Genomic DNA, 26,035 nt, shown 5'->3' with positions numbered 1-26,035 from the left:
ATAAGGTGCCAAATAAAATTGCATTGTATTGTATATTGTATTGTATTGTAATGTATGGCAGGGGAGGGGGGGGGGGGGGGGGGCAGGTGAAAATTTGAAATGTCCAGAATAATTTTTAACACCCCCCCCTTAAAGTCATGCAAAAAATGAGATCCCCCTAAAGCAAGGCTTATAGCTTCTTCCAACAATTGTGCCTGAAGAAAGTGCCTACTCTTTCATCAATCCGTCACCGTATTTCATTGGATGTTTGACGATGACAGCCAATTGACACAACTAAAGGCGGCCCAAGCTCTTGTCCTGTGGTGTTGTATTACAACGAGCGGGTCATTTGAATGTTGATATATAAAATATTAACGGTCTTAATTTACAACTCGTAAATTTTTGGCATTTTCATGAATAAAATTGCTTACCTTGATAACTTACTGTGTCCTTTGATTTCTAGTCGATTTTGGAGCCATTTGGGAGCGTTTTGACCGAGTTTTTGAAATGGGGCGGTATTTAAGGCCTTACCTTGTAACTCGGGAATAGATAATAAAAACATTTTCTTATTCGGTGTCCAATATATGACTCTCGCAGAAAAAAATAAACATAGCTTATAGAAAAAAAACTTATATAAATCTTAATAACATGAACACTGATGACTGTTTTCTATTTCTGATCAACCCCCAAACCGAGTGTTCCTAAAAACTGTGTCAGCATACATTTAACAATGCATGATGACAAGAGAAACCAAAATCACACTTATGAAGATTATTTTATTTAATTTACTTGGATAACCACCTATGTACTTTTATGGAGTGATTTTCATAAACCCGTGAAACAGATATCATAAGTGTGTAATAGATATCATCAAAAGAAAATGAATCCCCCCTATATAGCCTTGTAACCGTCATGTGCACAGTTTGATGCTATTTTTAAACCATTTGTTTTTCTGCACGCGCATCTACTGCGCGCGCTCTACGATGTTTGCTTACGTTTTTGGGTTTTTTTCCGTTATATTTTGACTCTGCCCTGAATAGAATGTGCACGTCGCAAGCTTGGCAAATACGACAGGAAATTGAAGTAGTAATTTGTTCAACTTTCTGGAGTATTCTTACATTTATTTTCCAAAGCTTTCGACCTACATCGTCATCTTGAGGGTAGATTTGAACAGCATTTGAACATAAGAAAAGCACAAGAAAACGTTAGCAAACAGCGTAGAGCGCGCACCTACTATGCGCGTGCAGAAAATCAAACGATCAAATAAGCGATATCATTGGATGATATTTTTAGAATAGATTCTAAAAATAGCATCAAAGTGTGCACATGATGGGGCACGGGGATTCCTTCTCTTAGTTCATGTTCTCTTGATATCATTAGTAAGTAATATATAGTGAAATGACAACAAAAGAACACAATGGAATTAGGGTCAACTATTTTGTATTTGGCTAGTGTGTATTTCACGGGTTTATGAAAACCACTCTAATATTAAGTGCCAACTAAAAAATAATGTATTGTGTCGTATAGCTCAGTATAAAATGAGGTTTAAAAAGTGATGCCTCCCCCCTCTCTCCCCCTTGCAGAAATCGTAACCCATAAAAAATCCTCGAAGTACTGACAGCTCCCTTGAAACAAGAAAATACAGCAGTTTTTAAACTACATTTTATTGACTTGATTGTCAGTCTATAAAATAATAACAGTTTAGAAGTTGGATACAGCAAATAAAACTAATATTTTTCTCATAGTATATAACTATGCTTGCAAACACCTGGATCGAGCTAAGTCTGTCTGTTTGTAAAGTGCTAGCAAATGATGAATTTACATTTATATTTTAACGAAGGACACTTTGTATGCATATTGCTTTGCATGGTTATAATTGCTTTTTTTTCCATTAAACTTCAGTCCTAAACATTAATCATGAGTTTGACTCATATATCGGTCTATTCAGCCGTATTTACAAAATAATTATCATTATTAAATAAATTATGCTTAAATAAATTAAGTCTTAATTAACATTTATCTACTATAAAAACTATTATTTTGTTGAAAATTTTAAAAAAATCTAATGCATTTACCATTCCTGGGTAGACGGTTTTCCAAACCAATTGATAATGCAGCCATAGATCTAATAGTCTCCCACAAACTAGACTAAACTGAACAGACAAGTTGAAAAGCAAAACGGAAAGCACTTTATAACATTTGCAGGAAGATAGAAGACACCCCGATGTCTTAAATCAACATTTCTGCAATAGAGTGTATATATATCAATCCATATATTCAAGTTTATATTTAAGGAATGTAAAACGGCGTGCCTGTCTATATACCATGATGTAAACACGATGGGAGCTGTAGAGCAAGAGAGAAGTCGTAGAGAAACACCTCCTTTGATTGATATTTCGAATATCATCTCAAAAAAAATTGCTTCTTTCCATAAAAATAGTTTTTCAAGTTTTTCTCATCAGAAAACAGTTGATGACTGACTAAAACAGTAATTTAAGACATGAAATTGTATTCAGCATCACCACTTCCTTTCTTGCCGTACTCAAACGTACTCAAACCCGGCCCCAGAGAGAAGCATTTAAAACAAGTGTGTAAGATCACTAAGGGTCGAACTACGGAGCCCTTGCTTTGCTTGGAGTGCACTTTTAATCTTGTGTTTAAAAACACAATATTACAGCAGAGCTGATGTGTTTGTGTATCATTCTAAACTATACTAAAAACCATAGAAACCCCCTTCCTAAAATATTACATCCTAAACAACTTAAAAATACCCTTTATACAATTTTACCTCAGCTAGGCATCTTTTAAGTGGTAGTACATTCAAAACATTTACAATTCTTGAGAATATAATCCTTAACTTTATCTGCGACATCAATTCTTTCAATGCTATTGATCTTATCTTGTAATTCCCCAATGGTACGGCCACTGATATGATCAAGCAGTTTCTCGGTGGGTTTACCAGTTGATCTGAGATAATCTATTTCTTTTTTTTTTAACCCAAACTGTTCAGCAAGGAGAGCAAAACTGTCTTTCAGTGATACCTCAGGATCAAGCAGAATTTTCAAATCTGTTATTAATGTGGCTGTTTTTGGTGCCTCTCCTATGGACGTCTTTTTTATGCACGGAGATTGTTCCTTTAAAGAAAACACCAACGATAATATTATTAAAGGAGACTGCCACACAGGTAGCCCAAGCTCTTATTGCGATTTCAGTTACTCTTACGGACCAGTCATTGCGTTGGGCTGGGAGATTTGGAGGATTTAGTGGCGATCACATTTCTTAAAATGCTGGAATGGAGATCAGTTAAAAATTTACAGGTAAAAAAGGGGGATCACTCTCAATGTAAAGCGCCTTTGATTATATTCATATAGAAAGGGCACTATATAAATTCATAAATCATTATCATAAATCATCATTATCAAGCTTATTGGTTAACTGTTGTTTTGTCGCAGAGACAGGTCCCTCGTCTGAGTAAGCACACACAATGTTGCAATGGAAAGTTTGCTGACTCACAAATTCAAACTTGTTTGCCATATTACCAGGGACATAATTCTGTTACAGCGACAAGAATGTATCTCAAAAATCATTATGTCACATGAAGGGAATTCAGAGTCCCTGCGACCTGTCTCCTGTGTGTCCCCCCGACCTTAGGGAAATGGAGAGGATCAAAATAAGAATCAAACTGACCAGATTTAAAAAAGACAGTTCATTGCCAAGGCACTTCTCTTTTCGCATGAGTTCAATAATCTTCTGTAGAAAAGAATAAAGAAAGACGAGGAAAAACTTTGTGTTGGTCTAAAGTAAAAGGACCTACGGCTTACTGCACACGATCATTTCAGTATAAACCAACGTAACAAGAAGGAGAGACCACGAAATAACATAGATTAATATATAATGTATATATCACATAAATAACTACTAAAGAATCATAATAGTACAAATTAAGGACCGTTGACCTGTATTTATATTGCAGGCGCTCCTGGTTGCTTCTGCTCTATCCATTCCCCGACAAGTACCAAATAGTAACGCTTGCAATGAACACTAAGAGCGCTTTCCATTAAGTCTACCAGAGCTCACATTGATAGCAGACCTTTTTATTAGTTCTGAATGGACTACCCTGGCTTTAATTATTTTCAAATAAAGGTTTTATTCGTCTGAGTGGCCAGTTCTGAAATGGTACGCGTAAATTCTTAGAAATGGACCAACGTGGCCCGAACCGACCGAATCAGTATTTTAAGAACTTACGTTTACCATTTCAGACCAATTGGTTAAACAAAATGGGAAGCACCCTATGTTAGAGTAGAAATGCGTAGAGACTAAATTAACATAACTTTTACTTGTGAGGTGTGAAAAAGAATGAAAAATATTGTAGGATTACAGGGCACAAACTTAAAAATCAACGGTAAAAAAAGAACAGGATAAAACATTAAAAAAACAAAACAAAAAAACAAAAACAAAAAAACAAAAAACAAAAAAAAAACACGAAAAAAAATGAAAGGATAACAAAAAATAATTTTTTAAAAAAATGGAGTTCTTACCTTCCAATATTTCTTAGAGTTTTTGCTCAAGAGATCTGCATTACCAAAGAGATATAGCCCACAGCGAGCTCTTGAAATGGCTACACATAATCTGTTCTTACAGCTGAGGTACCCAATTTTAGCTTCACTGTTAGATTTGCTAATATTGCAAACTAATGACAACAAGATAATGTCATTCTCCTTGCCCTAAAACCAAAAATAATGAATCATTAAATTTAACAAAAAAATTTATATTGTCCTTATTTTTATTTAGGTATCCGAACGCGAGGGAAGAATGGGCAAAATAACTGGGGAAAGTTAAGAAACACCCCTCTTGCTATCATATGTGAGTAGAGTCGATTGTTGGTTCCCTCCTGTAGCTTTGAAGATTTTTCTCTGGGTTCTCCAATTTTCCTCCCTCTGCAAAAATCAACTTCTAAATTCTAATTCGATCATGGAACGAGGGCAGCAGGTTCATTAGCAACTGGCTATTATAGGTGCTACCCTCGTAACACAAGGATAATTTTACTCTGTTGTTGTTTTAATTGAAATTTAGGTGAATGGGGTCTAAATATTTCAGCATTGAATGGACAGAATGAAAAAACCTCCCAAAAAAAGATCGAAGTTAGTAAAAGTCATCGTACACATGCCACAACAAACCTGAAAGGAATCAATAGTGGTAACTTTTATAGCTGTTAGACCACAACCAACATTGGGTTGTTTCCTAATGTTGTTGAATTCATTGACCTGGAAGGAATATTGAATTTTTGTAATGATCAGTACTTCAGCTGTTATCATTGAGTGTAACCGCCATTAGATACAGGTTTATGCAGAGGCCACTCTTATGAAAAATACTTAGATATAGCTCCAAAATGAAATGTTTGAAATGCAGTTCAGCACTCAAAGAAAAATGTTCTTATTTTTTGACAGAATGTGTTATTCAAATAGTTGCTTTAGTTGGAGGTAAAATCACTGGTATAAACATTTGTTACTTTATTTTAACAGTTAGTATGAGCAGCTGGACCATTCATACGTTACAGTTTACAGTAGGGCTTCGTACAAATTGCCGTCAAAACGAAATAGGGTTTTGGTGGATGTCAATCAAAAGTGTTTTCATGACATTGTTGGAAAACACAAGGTTTTCAAGGGCACAAATCTATGGAATGTAATGGAAACGCCTTGTTTGACGTATATCAAAACGGTTTCATCAAAACCTACTTCATCATGATGATAATTCCACGTGAAGCACTGTAAAATGTTCTTAAAATGCAGGATCTTAGAATTTTTAATAAGACTAAACATAATAATAAACATCTATTAGATCCTAGTTTACCTAGTAGTATAAACAAACAGGACTGGTGTCAATCTCAGAAAGATTAGCTTTTTAAAACCCAAAATTAATACATAGAGTTCCAAAGTTTGTTTTGTAAATACAGTGTGTTGCACTAATTCCGAACAGTTTTGCAATTAAATGTTATGTCATGCCTTGGGATTATAGGAGCGATTAGATATGTTCCATGAATATAGATTACTGCCTCATGGAATTGGGTACTGTCTGGAATTAGTTATTATCAATATTATCCACATTACTTTTACAATGTGATGACACATAAAAAACTGATGTCTATTTGTTAAAGTGAATCTAAACAAGAACTAACAATGAACACTGTACCAAAGCCCTGGAGATGGAATCTAAGACCTGGCTCACAACAGAGTAATGTTTTTAACCAACTGAGCCATTGATAGAGGAAATAAAACCAGTTCTTACGACACAAACTACTTACCTGGCCACGATACGAACACAGTATTGTAACTTTTTCAGGAGGAACACCATTCTTCAAAAGGAACTTTGCCACCCGGATGATTTGATGAGCTTCTTTAATGTTATACTTGCTGTGTGATGAAGGATGAGTTTTCACTTGGTGATCGTGATGGAAGAAATACATTGGCTTTTTCAGACAATTTGGCAAACAGTTCGCTCGAACGACCTACAAAAATCAAAAGGTGCACATATGCAACATTACAACTTTAATAGCTATTTCACAAGCAAATGCAAGGATACTTGAGGCTATGATATATCGCAGGCTCTGATTGGCTGTCAACTGTAAGAAAAATGTGTGGGCAAGCGAGAAAGGAGATGACACATACTGACTTCAAAAAACCATCTGAGGTTTTTGAGGACACCATGAAAATGCCATTGTGAAAGCAAAGTTTTCCATGGTTTCCGGTGGGACGTGAGTCTTGTATTTTGACACTTGCTTTCTTTGATATGAAAGAAAAAACCTGCTTGAGCATTCTCCAAGTTGACATTCAAAAACCTTATAAGACACACCTATAAAACCCCAAAATATTCTTTGACAAAGAGATCGGAAAGCACCCTCATTTGCAAAATCCACCAAATTACAAAAACCCTGCACCCATCATAGCCAATAACGAAATCAGATTTTTTTAAAATTGACTTGCTTCACATGCGAAGTAATCTGGCTCCATGCATTCAAAAACTGCATTCTTGCTGTTTAATCTCAGCTTTACAAATTTTTAACTAAAAAGCAACGTACCTCATCTCTGGTCTTGTACTCCTTATAAATCCCCAGCTCTCTGACCAGTTGTGCTAAGTTATCACTCATTCTTCCTTGCTGGTTCAGCTGGACGTAATCAAGACCACCTTTGATCAGGCGCTCAAACATTGAAATATGAAAGTAAAACTTGCGGCACAGTACATCATAATGCACTTGTGGGCGTAGCTGCTTATGATCACCAATCATGACCAGATGTTGAACGGATGATGGGATTACTGCAACAAGCTGGGATTCCAGGATTTCTGCAGCCTCCTCAACGATTATTACTGAGGGTTTGATAGACTCTGTTGGCAAATCAAATTACAATTAAGTTTATCATTGTTTGATATTATATCTTGCTTTACCGCATTACCGCTATTCCGTATATTGCACTGATTTCCTACCTAGGAGCCAAAGTTTTTAAACTCCAGACATTTGAATGTTTTTTCTACTACTTAAATATGTCATTATTTTGACTCCAGCTATTGCTTATTAGCGCCTCATACAAGTGTCTACTGCTCATGGAACATGGGGGTGTGCTGCTGGACAGAATTCTAAAGTTTTCGAGATTTGAGTCTTAGGATAGACATTGATTTAGACATGGTTACTTATAAGCTTACACAGGGATCGAGTGTCCAGGTATTTTGGCCAACACCCAGATCTATTAACTATGCCCAGATGAGGTGGTGTTTTCTCCATTATGCAGGGCTCGAATGACCATTTATTATAATATGAGGGTTCTGTCCCCATCATAACAATGGACCACAAGATCCTTTTTTTTTCAACCGGTGGTCAAGTGTTACAGTTTTAAAATACCTGGCTGTTTTTTTGCCAGATGGTCTTACCTAACCAGCTTGCTCTAATGGCAGCTCCATTAACCGTCATGAAAATAACTTTTCGCTTTTTCAAGATGTTGACAGAGTGTTGGTAACGAATCTCCTTCCTTATTTGCTGTTTCTGAAAACAGAAAAGGAGACAGAAACATGGGCATGCTAACGTCATCTTACACCAATAGAACAGATTTCGTAAGTTTGTAATGTTTTACAGGTTACTTCAACTCTAAGAAAGATTTTTTTCGAGCTTTCCACCTAAGTGGTGATCATCAGGACTACTGAAATAGTTTTCATATGGTTGTGGAAGAATCATAGTATGGATGTGCTCTGACCTTGACAGTGTCAAGTCTCAAAAACTTGATTACTATAAGCAATTATCTGGAAGGCAGTGATTGGTTCCAATTGTCTCAATAATTCCGTACCATGACGTGCTATCTCACAGTCACACAAAATCTACTCCAAATTTGAAAATAGAAAAAACTTCCTTTTTCTTCGTGTCCATCGATACCAGTAGCTACTCACACCCAGAAACAAAAGGCTAGTATTTTCAGCATTTCACAGCATTTTCGGCCAATGATGGAGCGTAAGGGCGCTTTCCATCAAATGGGACCAGTTCTCAAATAGTACACGTCATTTCTTAGAACTAGTTAGGGCCGCGGAGGTCCATTTCTAATAACTGACACTTTTGATTTCTTTTGTATCAATGTAAATACTTATTTCAATAAAAATAGTCACCTGAAAAGCTACAAAGCTGAGACCGGGAAGCATTATGGGTAGATAAATTGTACACGTGTCGACTGCTTAATAATTATATGGACTTGAGATCTTTTACCAGTTATGGTTTCACTTCCTTCTGTGAGCATAAAACAGCTTTACTTTCGGAGATAGAGTTTCCCATGATCCTCAGCGATATCATCTTTCTAGGTGGTGACTAACTTTTTAAAATCAACTATATTCTATACATGTATACCTGGGACAGTTGCTTGTTTAGCTGCAAAAATCTTTTGCGTAGAGTTGTCCTGTTTTGTCTCTGAAGAGCATAGACAAATTGGATTTTCTCTTCCAAGGTAAGTTCTTCAATATCACCAGCATTTAGAATTGACTTGAAATCCCCAAGTTCTTAAGAAAATCAATCAATAGGTATTAATCTTTTGGTAAGAACGGATGGGATGGATGGGTGTGCTCCTACGTGTCCCCTTTCAACGATTATGGTCATGTGCTCAATCATTGACCCAATACCCCATGTATGTAAGTAGAGCTTTTTAAAGTCCATATAATGCCTTAATTCAGTACTGTCAGTATTCTACATGAAGTAAATAGTTGAATGGTGAAATATTTCTTGAATTTGGTACCTCAAAATGAGCTGTGTTTACATATGAGTGTCCAGCAATGCTTGCACTCTCTTAATTCCTTTTTATAGACCGAGGGCACAGTTTTTCCCTATTTGGGATCGCGTTTTGGACGGTAGATAATTTTATTTATTTATCGGCTGTCAATTAAAACTGTTTATATTTTCCTCAATTTGTTTTGTTATTTAACGATCTGTTATCCTAGGATACAAGACTGCACTGAGTCACCAGAGATAGAAAATACTGCATCCTCATGCAGCCAGTCAGAACACACAACTGAATTTTTGATTAGGATACAGTACTGGAAAAAAATTACACACATTATCATGATGAAACTTACTCTCGTCAGGGATTACAGGAAGTGTAACCAGCACCTCTTCTTCACATGCTGAAATTGGAACAACTGGTTGAGCAATCTCTTCTCCAAGCTGCGTACTATCTTGTTGTTGATCAAGCAGTGCTCCTTGACGCTCTTCAAGGTCATCTGAAGGCTGAGTCTCCAGCCCGCTAGAATCATCATCTTCGTTTCTATGAATAAAGTAAAAAAGGGTCGGGTAAAGTACTTTAAAAGCCGAACATGAAAAAAATTAAAACACTGTCTGGAGGGGAGAGAGGGTCAACCAACAGTTGAAAATTAATAGCCAGGTTTGTGTTGTAAGTTGAAGTAATTCATTTTTCAACCAAAAGCAACAACAACAATATAACAGCAATAACAACAGTGAAAACAATAGCAACAACAGCATTTAAGTAACAGCAACAACAACTCTACAGCAACAGAAGCAGTAACAGCAACAACAACAACGACAATTATTTATTATTACACCGTAAGATATATTTTTTAAATATACATTGATATATTTATTAGTCTAACTGTCTAGCAACAACCAAGTAGCAATATCAACAACACTAAAAAGCAACAACAATGCAACCAAGGTTTGAAACACATTTCGAAAGCGCCTCATAAGTAAGTACATTTAAGTAATAAGTTTATCTATAAGTTCCTTTTATTCAACAAAAACATTACGTTTTTTCAGAATCAATGGTACTGCCACTGTCATTCAGCTGATTATTGCTGTTTGCATCGGTTGGAAGACCTTCTGTATTGCTTTGGACAGCTTCAGGTATGCCTGCATTGCGTGCAAAGCTCTCAAACTCCTTCTCACTTGGCATCCATGTCTTTAAAGGTTCCTTAATCATCTCCAAAAGCTCTAGAAACATAGGTTTAAGAGTCACGACAGTAAAATGGAATGAGTTAACAAAAAGCCCGAGATAAAAATTATTTTTCATAATATTTTACTTGCATTCAAGTAACGGCCTGACATACATTGAGCTGAACACTCTGATCAATTTGAGAATCAAAGCTGGGGTATAATAAAGCTCCCTCGATTCGAGGGTCTTGCTCCCTCCACAAAACCTAACAAGCTAAATTCCTATTCAATCTGTGAGTTGGCCATACTCTTACTTTGATCAGGGCAGAGGTTGTTTCAGTGTTCAATCTGTAAGTTAGCTGTGTCCTGAATTTGACCAACGCCCAAAGATTGCTTCAGGGTTCAATCTGTGAGTCATGCCCTGACTTAGATCAGCCAAGGGTTTCAGGGTTTGATAAATTTAAAGGTTTGAAACTAAAACTAAGCATCCTTTTGCAGTACCTTTTTGGTATTTGTCTAGGAAGTTTTCATCTTTCATCATTCCCTCTATTCTTTCTTTTTTGTCTTTAAGCAATGATTTCAAGTGTTTCTCATTTGCTTCCTGAAAGAGAAGAAAGGGAAAAGAAATAAAACACTCTAAACTAAGAACATTATCCTAGAAGTTTTTAAATTAAAGGACTCACTAAATTTGTTGAAACCTTCAAAAGGTGCATGTGTATTGAACACTGAAACAATCTCTGGGCTTATCAAAGTGACAGGGCATGGCTAACTCACAGATTGAACCCTGGAAGAGTCTCTGGGCTGATCAAAGTCAGGACATGGCTAACTCACAGATTAAACCCTGAAACAACCTCTGGGCTGATCAAAGTCAGAGCATGGCTCATTTATTCTCGCTCCGGCATTGCCTGTTTTATTAAAGGGATGTCGCAAGGGTTCCTTTCGCTCCCTCCTGCCTGCTCACTCGTTACAACCACAGGAAGAGAAGAAGAACCTCTGGGGCCCAGGGTATCTATTATTAATATTACTGCAACGGCAGTTGTTCAGCACTACATCATACACTTTAAGCTGAATAAATGAAAATTATACCTTTAAAAATACAGAAGCAGTAAAATGGTTAGAATTCTCCAATTCACTGAAACACTGATAAATTTCCTTTTTTATCAAATACAGCTCCGTGTCCAGCTTCTTAAGGTTCTGATACATTTGTTTTTCCATTGATCCACTTGTAAGCTGAAAAATATGATTATTTACAGATGTTTGAAATAATGTAGACCACTAATTCAAGGAGCTACGGTTGATTTGGTATAGTGAAAACCTAAATATTGTTGGCAAAACATTTAGTGCCCTTTGCCACCAACATTGATCTTGTTATTACCTGAGATAAGTTGTACTGTTGAAGCAATTCTGATGTGCCTTCCTTACTCCTTCCAACACGAACTACATCATTTTTAAATTCAGGATTTTTGTCCAGAAAGCTCTCCAAAAATTCATCAAGGGAATAATTCTTGTAAGTAGCAATCTAAAGCAAAGATAGTATTTGTCAAAGAATTAAAGCATTGCAAAATATTAAGAAAAGAACAAAAAACAAAGACATCTATTTTTTTGCAAACCAAGGGAAAGTCACTTTCCACTGGCACAGATTGAATTGGCTGGAATGTGTATAGCATGTTGGAGCTTAAAGTTTAAACAAAACAAAGCCAAAGAAAACCATCAAATCAGTGGCAAGGTCCAACGAAACATTACGCTTGCATGTGACACCATTAGTACAGGAATCCAAGAAAGAGGATACAATAGTAAAACACTCTTTCATGTTTGTTATGGCTTCTTACACCATTAATATTTCTTGGAGAAAATCGAAACAAACCTTGACCAAATTTTATGCTAATTAAGAACACATAACAAAACCAAGTTTCTCATTCTCACAATACATCATTGGAAATGGGAAACACTATCATGTCCAAGGTAAAGAGGTATTTATATATTTATTAGTTACCAGTATGGGGCCATGTTTGGGCACTTCCATGGAAAGTAGCAAATGAAGCAATGCTTTACCAACAAATGACTTTCCTGTACCAGGTGGTCCCTAATAATTAAGATAATGAGTGAAAATGGGGAAAAAGTAAGTTGGTTGTTTGATTAACATTTCACACTGATTTTGAAGATGGCAAAGTGACATAGAACTGTCTTAGAGGAGGTACGTTTTTGGGGGGGGGGAGGGGGGTTGGGGGATTAGTAGTAAACTGTTAAAAAATGGTTGATGCCTACCACTTTCAATAAGTATTCAAGGCCCTTTCTATATATATTAGCTGACAAGGAACTAGCTTTCATCAAAGTAAAAAGGTTTAACTCTCCACAAATTAGTTATTTTTTTATTAAAAATTGTACCTTCCCTTACTCATAATTCTCATGTCTAGCAGTGACTAGTTGGGACTGCATTACCATTTCAAAAACAATATGTTACTAAGAAGAAAACTTTAAAACACTGTGTAAAAAAAGTTTGAAATTGTACCAACATTTAGGATGCTAAAAAATTAAATTAGTTAAGGTACCTAATGTAATGCATAATTGATAGACGAACTAATGACAAACCTGAATAAGGGCAACTTTATTGAAAAGTGCTTGCTCAACAGCATCTAACTGTTTGTCGTCTAATTTTGGTTTGCTTTCTGGGTCTTCCCTCATTTTTTTGAACTCTCGCACAACATCATAAAACCCACTGCTAACACTGCAATCACTTGAAGATGGGTTTTCAAAAATGACATCCCACTTTGGAGGCTTAGTAATATGTCTGAGATAATTTGGACCTGAATTTTGTAGTTGACAGTGACAGACTTTATCTTCTTGACAGCAATAACTTTCCATTTTGTGCTTTGCAAGTAATTTAGCAAACATCCACTGGAAATGGCATTTATCATGTCCTGCAACTGAATGGTCAGGTGATTGCCGTCGACTGGCCAGGGGTGATTTTTTGACTTTAACAAGCTGCTCTGCAAATGGGACAGTAACTGCAAGGGAGGAAAAAGTAATAAACTTAAGATAAAAAATTTAGTCAGCAGAGCAGGGCTGGAAAATTAGAAAAGTAATTAATTATCATAATAATTATATCTAGAATGTTGTTGTACGTGGTACCATAATTATAATCATATTAATAAAAAAGACAACAGAAATAATAATTATATTTGAAATATTATACAGTAACCATAATAATTCCTAATATTATAATAATATTCAAATAATAATAATATTCAAAATAATAATAATATTCAAAATAATAATTAATATTCAAAATAATCATAACAACAATAATAATAATAATATTCAAAAAAGAATATTTTTCAACACTAACAATTTTGCCTATATCTGCAAAATTCTGTTGAACTAGTGTATACAGTACATCAAAGTTGAAATAAACAAATAATAATAATTAAATAATAATAATAATTCTTTGAGTTTAAAAAAAGCAAGATTCGAGCAATTTGTTTTTGGAAAAAAAATCTTTTGTAAATACAAGCAAGTGAGTGAGTTTTGGTCAAGTGACGGTGATGACGTGTCGCCCAAGCTATTGGCCAACAAGCTAGCCAGATATTATTGTTGACTGACATGTTGGCTGGCCATAAAGTACATGATTACCACACCCACTACCGATACTCAACTCACATGTTCAATCCTTATTCATATAATATACAAATAATTACATATGAAATTGCCTACAATTTGTCATAATTAACGTGCAACTACAATCAAATTTCTGGAGTTGCTCATTTTTGCCTGGATTAAAAGACCTTTGATAGGGAAGTAAACTGTAACTTTCCTTTTCAAATATCTTTTTTCCTTCAAGGGATATTGGAGTTTAAAAAAATTAGTGGCCATTTTTCTTGATGACACCATATTTTCAATATTTGTGAGCAGCCTAAGTTTATGATAAGCTATATCTCAGCCTAATTTCAATCAAAATCAATCAAATTTGCTATTATTATTTTATTCTAGCTGTTCTTCAAAATTTACAATGGAGATAAGTTGCCATAGCAACAGCCTCGGGTCATCCTATCTAAAATTCAGGTTTTTGAAATTTCTACCTTATGAGAGATCAAATAAGGCTAGGTTAAAATATGTGTTATGGTAGTAAACGAAGTTAGTAAAAAAATTTCTGCTCAAGTTAAAAAATAACAAAGCAATAGCTGAAAGGTTAAAATCAGTGTTAGTGGCCTGGACATCAGTGTGTAGCCACAGCAACCACAGTTTTGAATACAAGTATACTGCAAAGTTTGGATGAGTTTCATCAAATACTCTCAGAGATATAGTGAAATCTATGTTGAAGGAAACTGAGTTGAAAATGAACTTGAAACTTGAATATCTCTTTAACCAAAAATGCTAGCAAGAAGTGAAAAACGCCAATTTTCCTCTTTTGCAAAGTACTTTAACATGTGTTTAAATAGTAAAGATTGGAGACATTAAAATTTTATCATAGTAGCACTTTAAATACACAAGTTACATAATTATTAATAATTATTATTAATTATTACCTTTATTTTTTAACACTTCTAGAATTGGACCAAAAGCTGGGTAAAAAGTGTCGCTTTCAATCATGTATGCCAGAAGACCTGAATATTAAAAGGAATATTTATTATTATAATTTGGTTATATGAAAAATCCAGACCATAACAAAGTGGTCGGTAGAGTAGTTTTTGTGTGACTTTATGAAAAGCTTACGGCAAGGTATGAACCAGCCCAATCACATTACACAAGAATTTACTCTCCATCCAAACAAATGCCAGAAACATATAGCATGAACCTGGGGTGGACACAATGACACCAATGTCACGGAACTGTCAGACCAATCACATTGTGCAAGAAAAAAATCCTCCAATCAAAATTCAAGAAAACATCAGTAGCAGCAAGGCATGAATACAACACTGACACGAAAACTGCTCTCAGTGGTTGGTAAGGTGACAGTTAGTGGTTGGTAAGGTGTCAGTCAGTGGTTGAAAAGGTGTCAGTAAGTAGTTGGTAAGGTTTCAGTCAGTGGTTGGTCAGGTGTCAGTAAGTCATTGGTAAGGTGACAGTGATTGGTTGGTAAGGTGTCAGTAAGTGGTTGGTAAGGTAACAGTAAGTGGTTGGTAAGGTGTCAGTAAGTGGTTGGTAAGGTGTCAGTGATTGGTTGGTAAGGTGTCAGTAAGTGGTTGGTAAGGTAACAGTAAGTGGTTGGTAAGGTGACAGTGATTGGTTGGTAAGGTGACAGTGATTGGTTTGTAAGGTGTCAGTAAGTGGTTGGTAAGGTAACAGTAAGTGGTTAGTAAGGTGTCAGTAAGTGGTTGGTAAGGTAACAGTAAGTGGTTAGTAAGGTGCCAGTAAGTGGTTGGTAAGCTGACAGTAAGTGGTTTGTAGGGTGACAGTAAGTGGTTGGTAAGGTGTGAATAAGAGGTTGGTAAGGTGTGAGTAAGTGTTTGGTAAGGTAACAGTAAGTGGTCGGTAAGGTGACAGTGATTGGTTGGTAAGGTGTAAGTAAGTGGTTGGTAAGGTAACAGTAAGTGGTTTGTAAGGTAACAGTAAGTGGTTTGTAAGGTAACAGTAAGTGGTCGGTAAGGTGAAAGTTATTGGTTGGTAAGGTAACAGTGATTGGTTGGAAAGGTGACAGTGATTGGTTGGTAAGCTGACAGTGATTGGTTGGAAAGGTGAAAGTGATTGGTTGGAAAGGTAACAGTAAGTGGTTGGTAAGGTGAAAGTTATTGGTTGGTAAGGTAACAGTAAGTGGTTGGTAAGGTGACAGTGATTGGTTGGTAAGGTGTCAGTAAGTGGTTGGTAAGGTAACAGTAAGTGGTTGGTAAGGTGACAGTGATTGGTTGGTAAGGTAACAGTGATTGGTTGGAAAGGTGACAATGATTGGTTGGTAAGCTGACAGTGATTGGTTGGAAAGGTGACAGTGATTGGTTGGAAAGGTAACAGTAAGTGGTTGGTAAGGTGAAAGTTATTGGTTGGTAAGGTAACAGTAAGTGGTTGGTAAGGTGACAGTGATTGGTTGGTAAGGTGTCAGTAAGTGGTTGGTAAGGTAACAGTAAGTGGTTGGTAAGGTGACAGTGATTGGTTGGTAAGGTGACAGTGATTGGTTTGTAAGGTGTCAGTAAGTGGTTGGTAAGGTAACAGTAAGTGGTTAGTAAGGTGTCAGTAAGTGGTTGGTAAGGTAACAGTAAGTGGTTAGTAAGGTGCCAGTAAGTGGTTGGTAAGCTGACAGTAAGTGGTTTGTAGGGTGACAGTAAGTGGTTGGTAAGGTGTGAATAAGAGGTTGGTAAGGTGTGAGTAAGTGTTTGGTAAGGTAACAGTAAGTGGTCGGTAAGGTGACAGTGATTGGTTGGTAAGGTGTAAGTAAGTGGTTGGTAAGGTAACAGTAAGTGGTTTGTAAGGTAACAGTAAGTGGTCGGTAAGGTGACAGTGATTGGTTGGTAAGGTGTCAGTGAGAGGTTGGTAAACTGTGAGTAAGTGATTGGTACAGTCAATGGGCGTAAGTATTTGTCACTTTTGCAAAATTATCATTTGATAGTGACTATACCTTGGCTTTTTAGTTCCTGTAGCTCTGTTATAACTTCAGAATCCCTCAGTCTGTTGTTCTTTGTACACAGGCTTACGTGAACATGTTTCTGCTTACTAAAAAAAATAAAAAGCATACATCACTCTACTAACATGTTATGCTTTTGTCTCCAACTTTAGTTGCTTTTTTATTCACTTTCAGACATTTTGACTCAGTATATGTGTTTGTGAATGTGTTAATACACAACTAGTTTGCATTACGAGTGATCCAGTTATTCAACAATATATCATCCAAAAAATTACCAACATCTAACCAACTTCCTACTGCAAATTAAACACATGTCTTAGTATCCCATCGATTCCCTAAAACACACTACATGTAGATACGCCAAATTGTTTTACCTGTCTTCTGCTGTTCTTTTCTTAGATATAACACCCCAGACTGGGTTCTCCAAGGTCGCATCAAGTAACAAACATACAAGGTTGCCAAGCATTAGCCACTTGCTATTACTGTCAAATAACAATGAAATTATTAAAAACACTTGTACAATTTGTGTAGAGGGATTACAATGGATTTCATATAAGTTTGTTCCAGAGTTCCGAAATTTGCCGATGAACTTCTTACATTTATTGCAATGTTTGAACCAACTTCTAGAAGTTCAAAACGAAGTTCGGAACGTTTGTTTCAAGGTAGGGAAATAAACTGCCATTTTCATAAACATGCGAAATCTTTATAGACTGATCCGAGCTGCACACTGCAATTTGGTTTTTTACTGCCGCCAGTCAAAAACATGAAATGTACCAAATGATTGGTTTTGAAGCCCACTATCCCTGGGATGTATCTATATATTGCCCTTGAATACTAATATATATATGCTGCCCTTGAATGAGTAATGAGGTCAGAAGTTAAACTTAGAAAACTTATGAAAAAAAATCTTTTGATATAAATGAACTTAGAACTTAGCTGGAATTGAACCTTTGGCTAACTTACACCACACTTTGTAAACAATGTACACTACTGTCTATTTGATAGAATTAGTTGAACAAAAGCATTTTAACTCTTATGATGCAGCTCATTAACCTTGCAGCAAACAGAAATTGAAATGCATTTTGTTTAGCATTCCCCCATATCATGGGAATTAAGAACGATAAACTGATTATGATGAGATCATTTGGGACTATTTTTGTGCAAAAACCTTATCAAATTCGAACTAAATTTGTTAAATACCACAAACGTTGGCATTAAGACTAGCCAAGAGCCTTTGGGATGTATGTGGCTTTAAATGCCTCTGTTTTCGGTATTTAACTCTTACAGTACTTACTCTTGGTAAGCATCTAGGTCACTCTTATTAGTTTCATTATTGTGGTGACATTCTAACACAAGGGACAAGCCTTCATGTATCGGCAGCTCATTACAATCAGATATTTCAATAAGTTTGATGCTAAAAGAAAATAAAGAGCAATTATATATGAATTATGTCACATGTTATAATAATAATAATAATAATAATAATAATAATAATAATAATAATAATATCTATTTATACACGATAAGTTATATACAGCGTAGCTGATGTGGTTGTGTTCTAATCCTAGGTCCTAAGCTATACTAGTCCTCTCACTCTCACCCACACACATTCTCTCTCTCTCTCTCTCTCTCTCTCTCTCATTCTCTCGATCTTATCTACTACTAAGCTAATTATTACATAATTTAATATTTTGACTGGAAAGAGTTATTACATCTTTAGTTGAGATATGTCCTTTTTAAGTTTTTGTTTGAAAATAACGTTGGAGTCCCTGTGTCATAAAAGTCAGTTGCGCACATGCGTAACAACACATACATGTTAAAGATGGTGTCCTGTCTTGCCTAGTTATACAACATGGTGTCACAAGTAGATTAAAATATTAATTATCAAAGTTTTAATTTATCATTAAGTCAGAAAAAATCCTTCCATGATTTTGATTCGTTTACCAATTGAGTGTTGGGGAAACTTATTAATTGAGTGTTTGGGAAACTTATAGATTGAAAATTATATAGCACACTCCTCATAAACAAGAACAGTGCCCCATGGCCAGATGCACATCCTGTCAACTGACTGTCGGCTGTTTGATGGTAGTTTGTTGGGTATTTGTTGGCCGTTTATCAGTAGTTTTTTTCAGCCATTAGTCATGCATTCAATGACACTCAAACAGTCAGTGGACAATGGTACTGGCTATAGGATGCATAACTATAAACTGTGGTATTTCGGTGTATGCACATTGAATAGCTCTTCTTACCAGTAAAGCATATTGTCTTTAGGATCACACTTTTTTTTGGCCAAGAATGAATGGATTCCTTTCTTCACTTTGTGAAAGCACTCTACTCGAAGTAGAGCGTAATATGTCTCAATGTATTCTTCTTCTGATTTGTATGCAATTTCATTCTTCTTTTTGTTCCCCTTTTTCTGTTTTTTCTCTTCATCTTCGTCTTCATCCTTCTTTACTCTCACAGGTTGGAGGCCTCTAAAATCAAAGTCTAATAAGAAATAATAATTTGTTAAGGTTAAATGTAGAGTAACATAGCCCTGCACAGCCCTGTCAAAAGTAGACATACATACAGACAGACAAACAGAAAACTTTATTTATACATAGTAAAAACATCAATTACATCCTAAATTCAAATAAGTTAGAATTAAAGCTGCCATTTGCATGTTTTCCGTATGATTGTATAGACTAGAAAAGGTTTTCATTGACTTTTATAATGATAATAATACTCTTCCTTAATTGGAAGGAAAGTTTGTCTTATAATTAATACAGGTAAACGTGAAAAGAAATTTTTCAGGCCATCATAACTAATTTCAGAGTTACAGCACAAAATGAATGACCCTTTATTAGACATAATATTTGAAGACTTCAGACAAGTTCAATCAATGAAGCTTACAATGAGGAACAAGATAAAGTTCAATGACCAACAAGATAAAACTCCAGTAATCTTAAGCACAAATACTTGAAAAGTTAACAGTTTTTTGAAATTAGAAGGATTTGTATGAGAAAGATAACCTTGGCCTTTGCCAGTCTCATTTTCATGTTTTAGGACTGATTTCAATTGCTCATAACTCTACAGATATTTGCCTGCATATTATGTTGAAACTGTAGACTTTTACTAATTCCCTTGATGTCAGGATATTCAGTTGATAACATAACAATTTCCTAAATTATTGAGTAAGCATTTGATTTATGCCATTTTACATAGGGTCTATTATAAAACAGAAGGATGTAAATTATTGCTAACCTGGGCCATGTTCCAGTTCTGTGGGAAGTGGAATAACTGATTTTTGATTCCATTTTAGATGCTTTGGCTTCTTGCTAACTCCAGTCACAAATGGTGCTATTATAGAAAACAGTTTTTGAATGAACTTAACTCCGCTTTTGACTGGAATACAAGTCAGACTTTCTAGGATACCAATAGCTCTCACTGCACATTCTGGATGAACTTTTAAAAGGTTTTCAAGTAAGTTTTCCACAAGATTTATATTATCAGCTGTCTGCCAAGCTTCATCCTTGATGATTTCTGGTAAAGCTTTGTTAAAGAACCTGCTATTTTCCAAGGCATCCCAAAAATGTATCATTATAGTGGTCATCTGTGTCTTTGCCTGATAATCACTAAAGATTTTACATATTTCAAGTATGTTCTTGGATACTTCTCCATCTGGCTCCTTGTCGTTTTCTTCCTTCATAATAGATACATTTATTATGTGTTGCCAAACAGCAAGTGATCTGAAGAAAAAAGAATAAAACCTCTATTAACTGGGCTTTAAATGAGTACTGATAATGTGTCTATCTATTTGAAATACTTGCACATATAAGGTGGTTATAAAACTGTCTGGTGATTATTAGTTTGGTAGTGCTTGGGATGAAAACCAGGATAACAGCTGGCAACATAAAAAATCAAAGTTTTGGAGGAATTAGAATTACATTTTTTATGACAATGAAGCTAAGAATGACATCTTTCTATTGCCTTAGAAAAGATCCACCACCACTACCACCTTCCCTGCAGATAATATATAAATGAATGGTCCTCGCAGCCTGTTACATGTTTATACAACCTATCAGTCTTCAGATGTCTGGCATTTTGCCTTCAGTCAATCTAATTTATGACAAGTTGCTTGATTGCATTCCTAGTTATTCCAATCAAAGAGATAAATAATCCAGCAACTCAACACCCATTTTCCCATGCATGTGGGAAATAGGCTTCTGAGTCATGGGAATTATATATCAATTACGATTAGAATGCACTTAGCTTATTGCAAATTTGATTAACAGAAGCCAAAACTCCTCGCGTCTGTTAAGTCTTATGTTGCAGAAACATGAAATGGGCTGTATGTGATTGCTACTAGTAAATAAGTGTAATTCACATTTGGCATTAAATGTAACACAGGTAGCCCAATTCAAGTAATAACTGTAAATACCTTTCAAACTTTCCAAGTATTCCAAAAGGGTTGTCTTTGAGTTGTTTTACATTCTTGATAAAATTGTCCACCTCAACTTCAGATATATCATAACAGCTAAAAATATTTTTTTGAATTGCATGGAATTAGCATCAAATTTCATCTAAGAACATGCAGTTTGCTTAATAGCTAATTTTTTTTTGGAAATAAGTGCTCTATAGTGTAAGTTGCTATTGTCATTACTCAGTGCCAATCAGAGATCGATTTGCTGATGAAACTTGGCAGGAACTATTATAACGAATAATTGTGTATTTTTTTTATAATTTTGCCAATGACTGTTAGATATTGCTTCAGTGTAAATGTTACAGTTGCTCAGCTCGATTAGTTTGCACTACCTTGAGCGACTTTTACCATTATACTATTTCTTTGTGGTAATAAATAAACTCTGCAGTTAATGATAACTGTTGGCAAATTAACACCACATTATTATCATAATATGCTAATATGTCTTTGGTAAGTTCAACATATTAGCAGTTATGAAAACCAGCAATATGCAACAGTACAGTGATCACTTATTATATATTGGGTGGGAGGGGGTATAGAAAAAGAAAATAGAAAAAAATACAGTTTTTTTCTCCACCCTCCATTATATCAGTATGTCCAAATTTTCTAGACCCCCTGTTCACTTCCAGAATTTTAAAGGCTCTCCTCTATGTAACTCATAAATTATTACAACACCCCACTATATATTCAGGGATTACCAAATTTTCCCCCAATTATCTTACCTATGTAACCCCCCTTTGATAAATAATGAATTATGGTCCCTTAAGAATGAATTTCAATTTTTTCACACATATTATACCATCATTATTCAAATACCTATTAGATAGTGTGGAAAAAAATAATGCTCACCATGATGATTCTGGATTCTTTGGTTTCTCACTAACTCCAGTCACGAAAGGCGCAATCATAGAAAACAGTTTTCGATTGAACTCAACTCCACTTTCGACTGGAATACAAGTCAGACTTTTTAGGATACCAATAGCTCTAACTGCACATTCTGGATGAGCCTTAAAGAGGTTTTCAAGGACATTTTCCAAAAGATTTATATTATTTCTCTGCCAAGCTTCATCCTTGATGATTTCTGGTAAAGCTTTGTTAAAGAACCTGCTATCTTCCAAGGCATCCCAAAACCTTATCATTATAGTGGTCATCTGTGTCTGTGCCTGAAAACCACCAAAGATTTTACAGATTTCAAGTATGTTCTTGGATATTTCTCCATGGTGTTCCTTGTCTTCTTCTTCCTTCATAATAGATACATTTATTATGTGTTGCCAAACAGCAAGAGATCTGAAGAATCAAAATTTTGCATAATATTATGAAAGAATTAGTCAAAAAAAATTTCTAAACAAAGAGAAAAGAGGGAGGTTTTTCCTTTCTATTGCCTTAGAAAATTCACTACCATCTACCCTCCCAGAAAGCCAGAAAGAAATGAATGGTCCCTTACCACCATTTGCATTGCTATGCGGCCACCCCAGACAAAAATCGTGACGAGCACTTTGCAATAGATTGCTGTCAATCAAACAAGTTGATGTCATTTACATGCATTTGGATCGGCCCAGATAGGCCCAGTAAGTGTGGCTCATAATACTCGTAAACAATCGACAAGTTTTGGCACCTTTTGAATCACACACGAGTGTAAATGGCATCAATGTGTTTGATTGACAGCATATATATTGCAAAGTGCATGTCGCGATTTTTGTCTGGGGTGGCCACATAGCAAAATGCAAACGCTGGTAAATGCTACCAGTAAATAAGTAGTTTATAATGCACATGTGGGGGATTAATTTAATTTCCCAAAAACATTAAATGCAACATGGGTAGTCCAATAATTGAATTATTCTAGTAATAACTGTAAATACCTTTCAAATTTTCCGTGTATTCCCAATGGATTGTCTGTTGGTTGTTTTACATTCTTGAAAAAAATGTCCACCTCATCTTTAGACATATCATAACAGCTAAAGATAGAAAAATGTTTTTTATCATTGGAATCATATTAGTCATAAGAAAATAGAAAACATGCACACTTGCTGTGCGCAGTTATGAAGCATTCAAGGGTTGACAGAACAGAAGTATTAGGAGAATATAAAAGCATGACACATAGCTGAGTGCTTCTCAATACTTCTCAAGTGTTCTGCCAATTAATCCCCAAGAGCTTTATACGTAACTTCATACAGCACAGCAAGCAACTTTCTTATTTCATTCATAACATATAAATTAGAGAAGCCATAATTTTAGACACCAATGACAAAAAGTGCATGCACATAGGCCTATTCTGAAATAGCAAACATGGTGCATTGTGGTCTATCTTTAATTAATTTTGTAGAACATCTTTTGTTCATCATTATACAAATCTACCAGTTTTGTCTGTAATCACAGAGTGGGACAATCACGAACGGAACCACAGATCCAATTGCTAGGTGAAAGCCCAAGATCGAATTCGAATTGGAATAACATATATAAGGCTTGTCAGAGTGGACGTAATTGATTACTAATCACCCGGTCATGCTATTCATTTGTAATATTATGATTACCGTACCCTGGGTGCCACATGGCCTCTGGCACCCAGGGTATGATTACCGAGGAAGGTAAACCAAATTAAGTAAAGTTGACTTTGGTAAACCAAGATCAGAATGAATTACAGTCCATTTTTTAAAAGAGCCTTGATTGATACAATTTAATTGTTACCAGAATACAATGAGCAATTTCAAATTGGAAATGCCAATGACTTATTATGTCACAAATCATAAGAAAGAGTCACAATGTGATGAACGCATGTGCAACCTCTACTGAATGGGTCCCACAAGTGCTAGGGTCTTTGAAAGAGTGCACCCAGTATAAGATTTCTACTGGTTCAATGAGACCCAGTCATGGTCTCAGTGATTGACATAAGGGACCGTGCCCCACAAATGGTGAGGAGGGACATTTAGATTAATCGTCCCTCATGATTATATTCATGAGGGAAGAACAGTCTAGTCGTCCCTCATGTTTAAATTCGTGAGGGATATTTAGACTAAATGTCCCTCCTCACTATTCATCCAGAGGGATGTTAGCGATTTAACGTCCCTCTGGAGACAATGGATCCTGAGGTAATCATGATATTATATTTCATTATACAGTACCTATCTCAAATCGAAAGAGTCTTACCATTTTAATTCTGGATCCAAATCACTTGTCTTGCTTTGAGTCAACTTGGGGTTGACAACACTTATAACATCACCAGCTCTGACTTTAATTCCAAGACCTACAAATTCTCGATTAACTTTGACCAATAATTCCTCTGATCCATCCAAAGTGATTAAAGACACGTAGCTGGGAGATGTCCTGAGAACTACACCCTCAATTCTTGCTTTGTGAACGAAGTCATCCTCCTCATTTCTCTCAGAATCTTGAATAATCTTATATGCATCTTCAAGTATGTTGTCAGCTATCAGTAAATTTGATCTGCCATCAAGGAAGGTTTGGAAATCTTTACAGAAGATGTTGACATTTTTAGATTTTTCACTGGCATTAGGTTGAGCTGAAAATTCCTTTAGATATTGTAGCCTTAATTTTAATTCTGGAGAAGATCTTTCGAGTTTAAGTGGCTGATTTTGATATTCTTCTTTGACAGAAGAAGGAAGTTTAAATTTTACATTTTCAATGAGTGGTTTGAGCTCGTTAGCGAGAGGAGTTGCATGAAGAGTGCTACGGCAAACTTTGAATTCCCTAAGGATCGCCTTGATCGCCTGGGGCTCCATACTTATAGCTAAATGTTAGGTTTTCGCGTCAGGAAAACTAACCTCAACCCAAAATTTTCTGGATGCGAAGCCCTCGTCAAATCAAGCGCTTATAATTTTGCCGAAATTGGAGGTAGAGATCAAGACATTGTCCAGCCTTATTTCTATTCCTTGAAGATAAGCCAAAAACAAATTCATGGTATTTTTAACACGATACTACGCTTTTTTATGTTAAAGTTAATTTAAAATGTTAATTTAACGTCATATTATACAAGTTTTTAATGATTATAAAAGCCATCCTTACCCCTACCCTCAAGGGTTTTTCTTTTGACTCTTCCAAGAATTTCGGCAAAATTACGTTCTTTTTCCAGGAATGATTGCTCAAAGAATAGCAAGTTGCCACAAGTGGACGAGGCCGGAAGCCTTTGCAAAACTGAATGAAATTTTATAAAACATTGTAGCTCAAAGGAACACCGATTTTGGACTTTGATTTAAGATCCTTCAAGTCATCGGTTTGTAGCCGCCAAATTTTGAAGATCGTTTAGCAGATCAGATGCGAGGGACTTGGAACGACTTGGGAATCTATTGGGAATCTATTGGAATTTCAGGAATGGACTGCACTGGAGGACTGAAAGTGGGTTTGTATAGACAGTTTTATATCCGTTTTTGACCCTTTTGATTTAGTTCAAAAGAAATTTGCATCGATGCTTCTTTACAAAAAAAACTTATGTCTGACAAAATCTTATGGTCAAGAGGAGCATTTGGCTTATATTCCTAAAAACAAAAATTTAAGTTTTTTTGACTATGCCGCAAGTCTTGCAGTTCTGTTTTCTTTTGTAGTTAAGAAGAATTATTGTCAAACAAGGCTGTATTGCTGTTAAAGCAAGGATGTTTCGACTATTTTGCTTTTTGTGCGCGTTAAT

The 26,035-nt window shown here is 35.7% G+C and overlaps 1 protein-coding gene across 1 annotated transcript; it reads right to left on the bottom strand.

Annotated features, from left to right (window-relative positions):
* Nucleotides 1–1,627: 1,627 nt before the first annotated feature.
* On the bottom strand, nucleotides 1,628–25,309 carry LOC116300222 (NFX1-type zinc finger-containing protein 1). Its single transcript, XM_089030464.1, has 25 exons — nucleotides 24,541–25,309; nucleotides 23,256–23,351; nucleotides 22,246–22,683; nucleotides 21,355–21,450; nucleotides 20,178–20,662; nucleotides 19,184–19,421; nucleotides 18,229–18,348; nucleotides 17,309–17,416; nucleotides 16,929–17,023; nucleotides 14,908–14,985; nucleotides 12,974–13,389; nucleotides 12,378–12,467; nucleotides 11,760–11,903; nucleotides 11,471–11,614; nucleotides 10,886–10,985; nucleotides 10,261–10,444; nucleotides 9,577–9,764; nucleotides 8,858–9,006; nucleotides 7,900–8,011; nucleotides 7,055–7,359; nucleotides 6,281–6,484; nucleotides 5,157–5,243; nucleotides 4,518–4,703; nucleotides 3,667–3,729; nucleotides 1,628–3,113 (listed from the first exon to the last, which is right to left on the bottom strand). Exons 1-25 carry the CDS (start codon nucleotides 25,131–25,133, stop codon nucleotides 2,784–2,786), a joined length of 5,049 nt encoding a protein of 1,682 aa, XP_088886590.1. The 5' UTR covers nucleotides 25,134–25,309; the 3' UTR covers nucleotides 1,628–2,783.
* Between the last annotated feature and the right edge of the window lie 726 nt (nucleotides 25,310–26,035).

Source organism: Actinia tenebrosa, unplaced genomic scaffold (genome assembly GCF_029948245.1).
Source record: "Actinia tenebrosa isolate PJP-AT-01 unplaced genomic scaffold, QUT_ActTen_1.0 PGA_scaffold15__27_contigs__length_11533743, whole genome shotgun sequence".
In the NCBI taxonomy this organism is placed as follows: domain Eukaryota; kingdom Metazoa; phylum Cnidaria; class Anthozoa; order Actiniaria; family Actiniidae; genus Actinia; species Actinia tenebrosa.
Note: the sequence above shows the minus strand (reverse complement) of the source record. Positions and strands in the feature narration are given on the sequence as shown.

Bases quoted from the DNA above. Each gene is read 5' to 3' on its own strand.
- LOC116300222 (XM_089030464.1), bottom strand. From the start codon at position 25,133: ATGGAGCCCCAGGCGATCAAGGCGATCCTTAGGGAATTCAAAGTTTGC. The intron at 12,468-12,973 runs GTTTGTCATTAG...CTTAATTATTAG, and splicing joins ATAAAGTTGCCCTTATTCAG to GGACCACCTGGTACAGGAAA. The intron at 10,445-10,885 runs GTACTGCAAAAG...CTATGTTTCTAG, and splicing joins CCTAGACAAATACCAAAAAG to AGCTTTTGGAGATGATTAAG.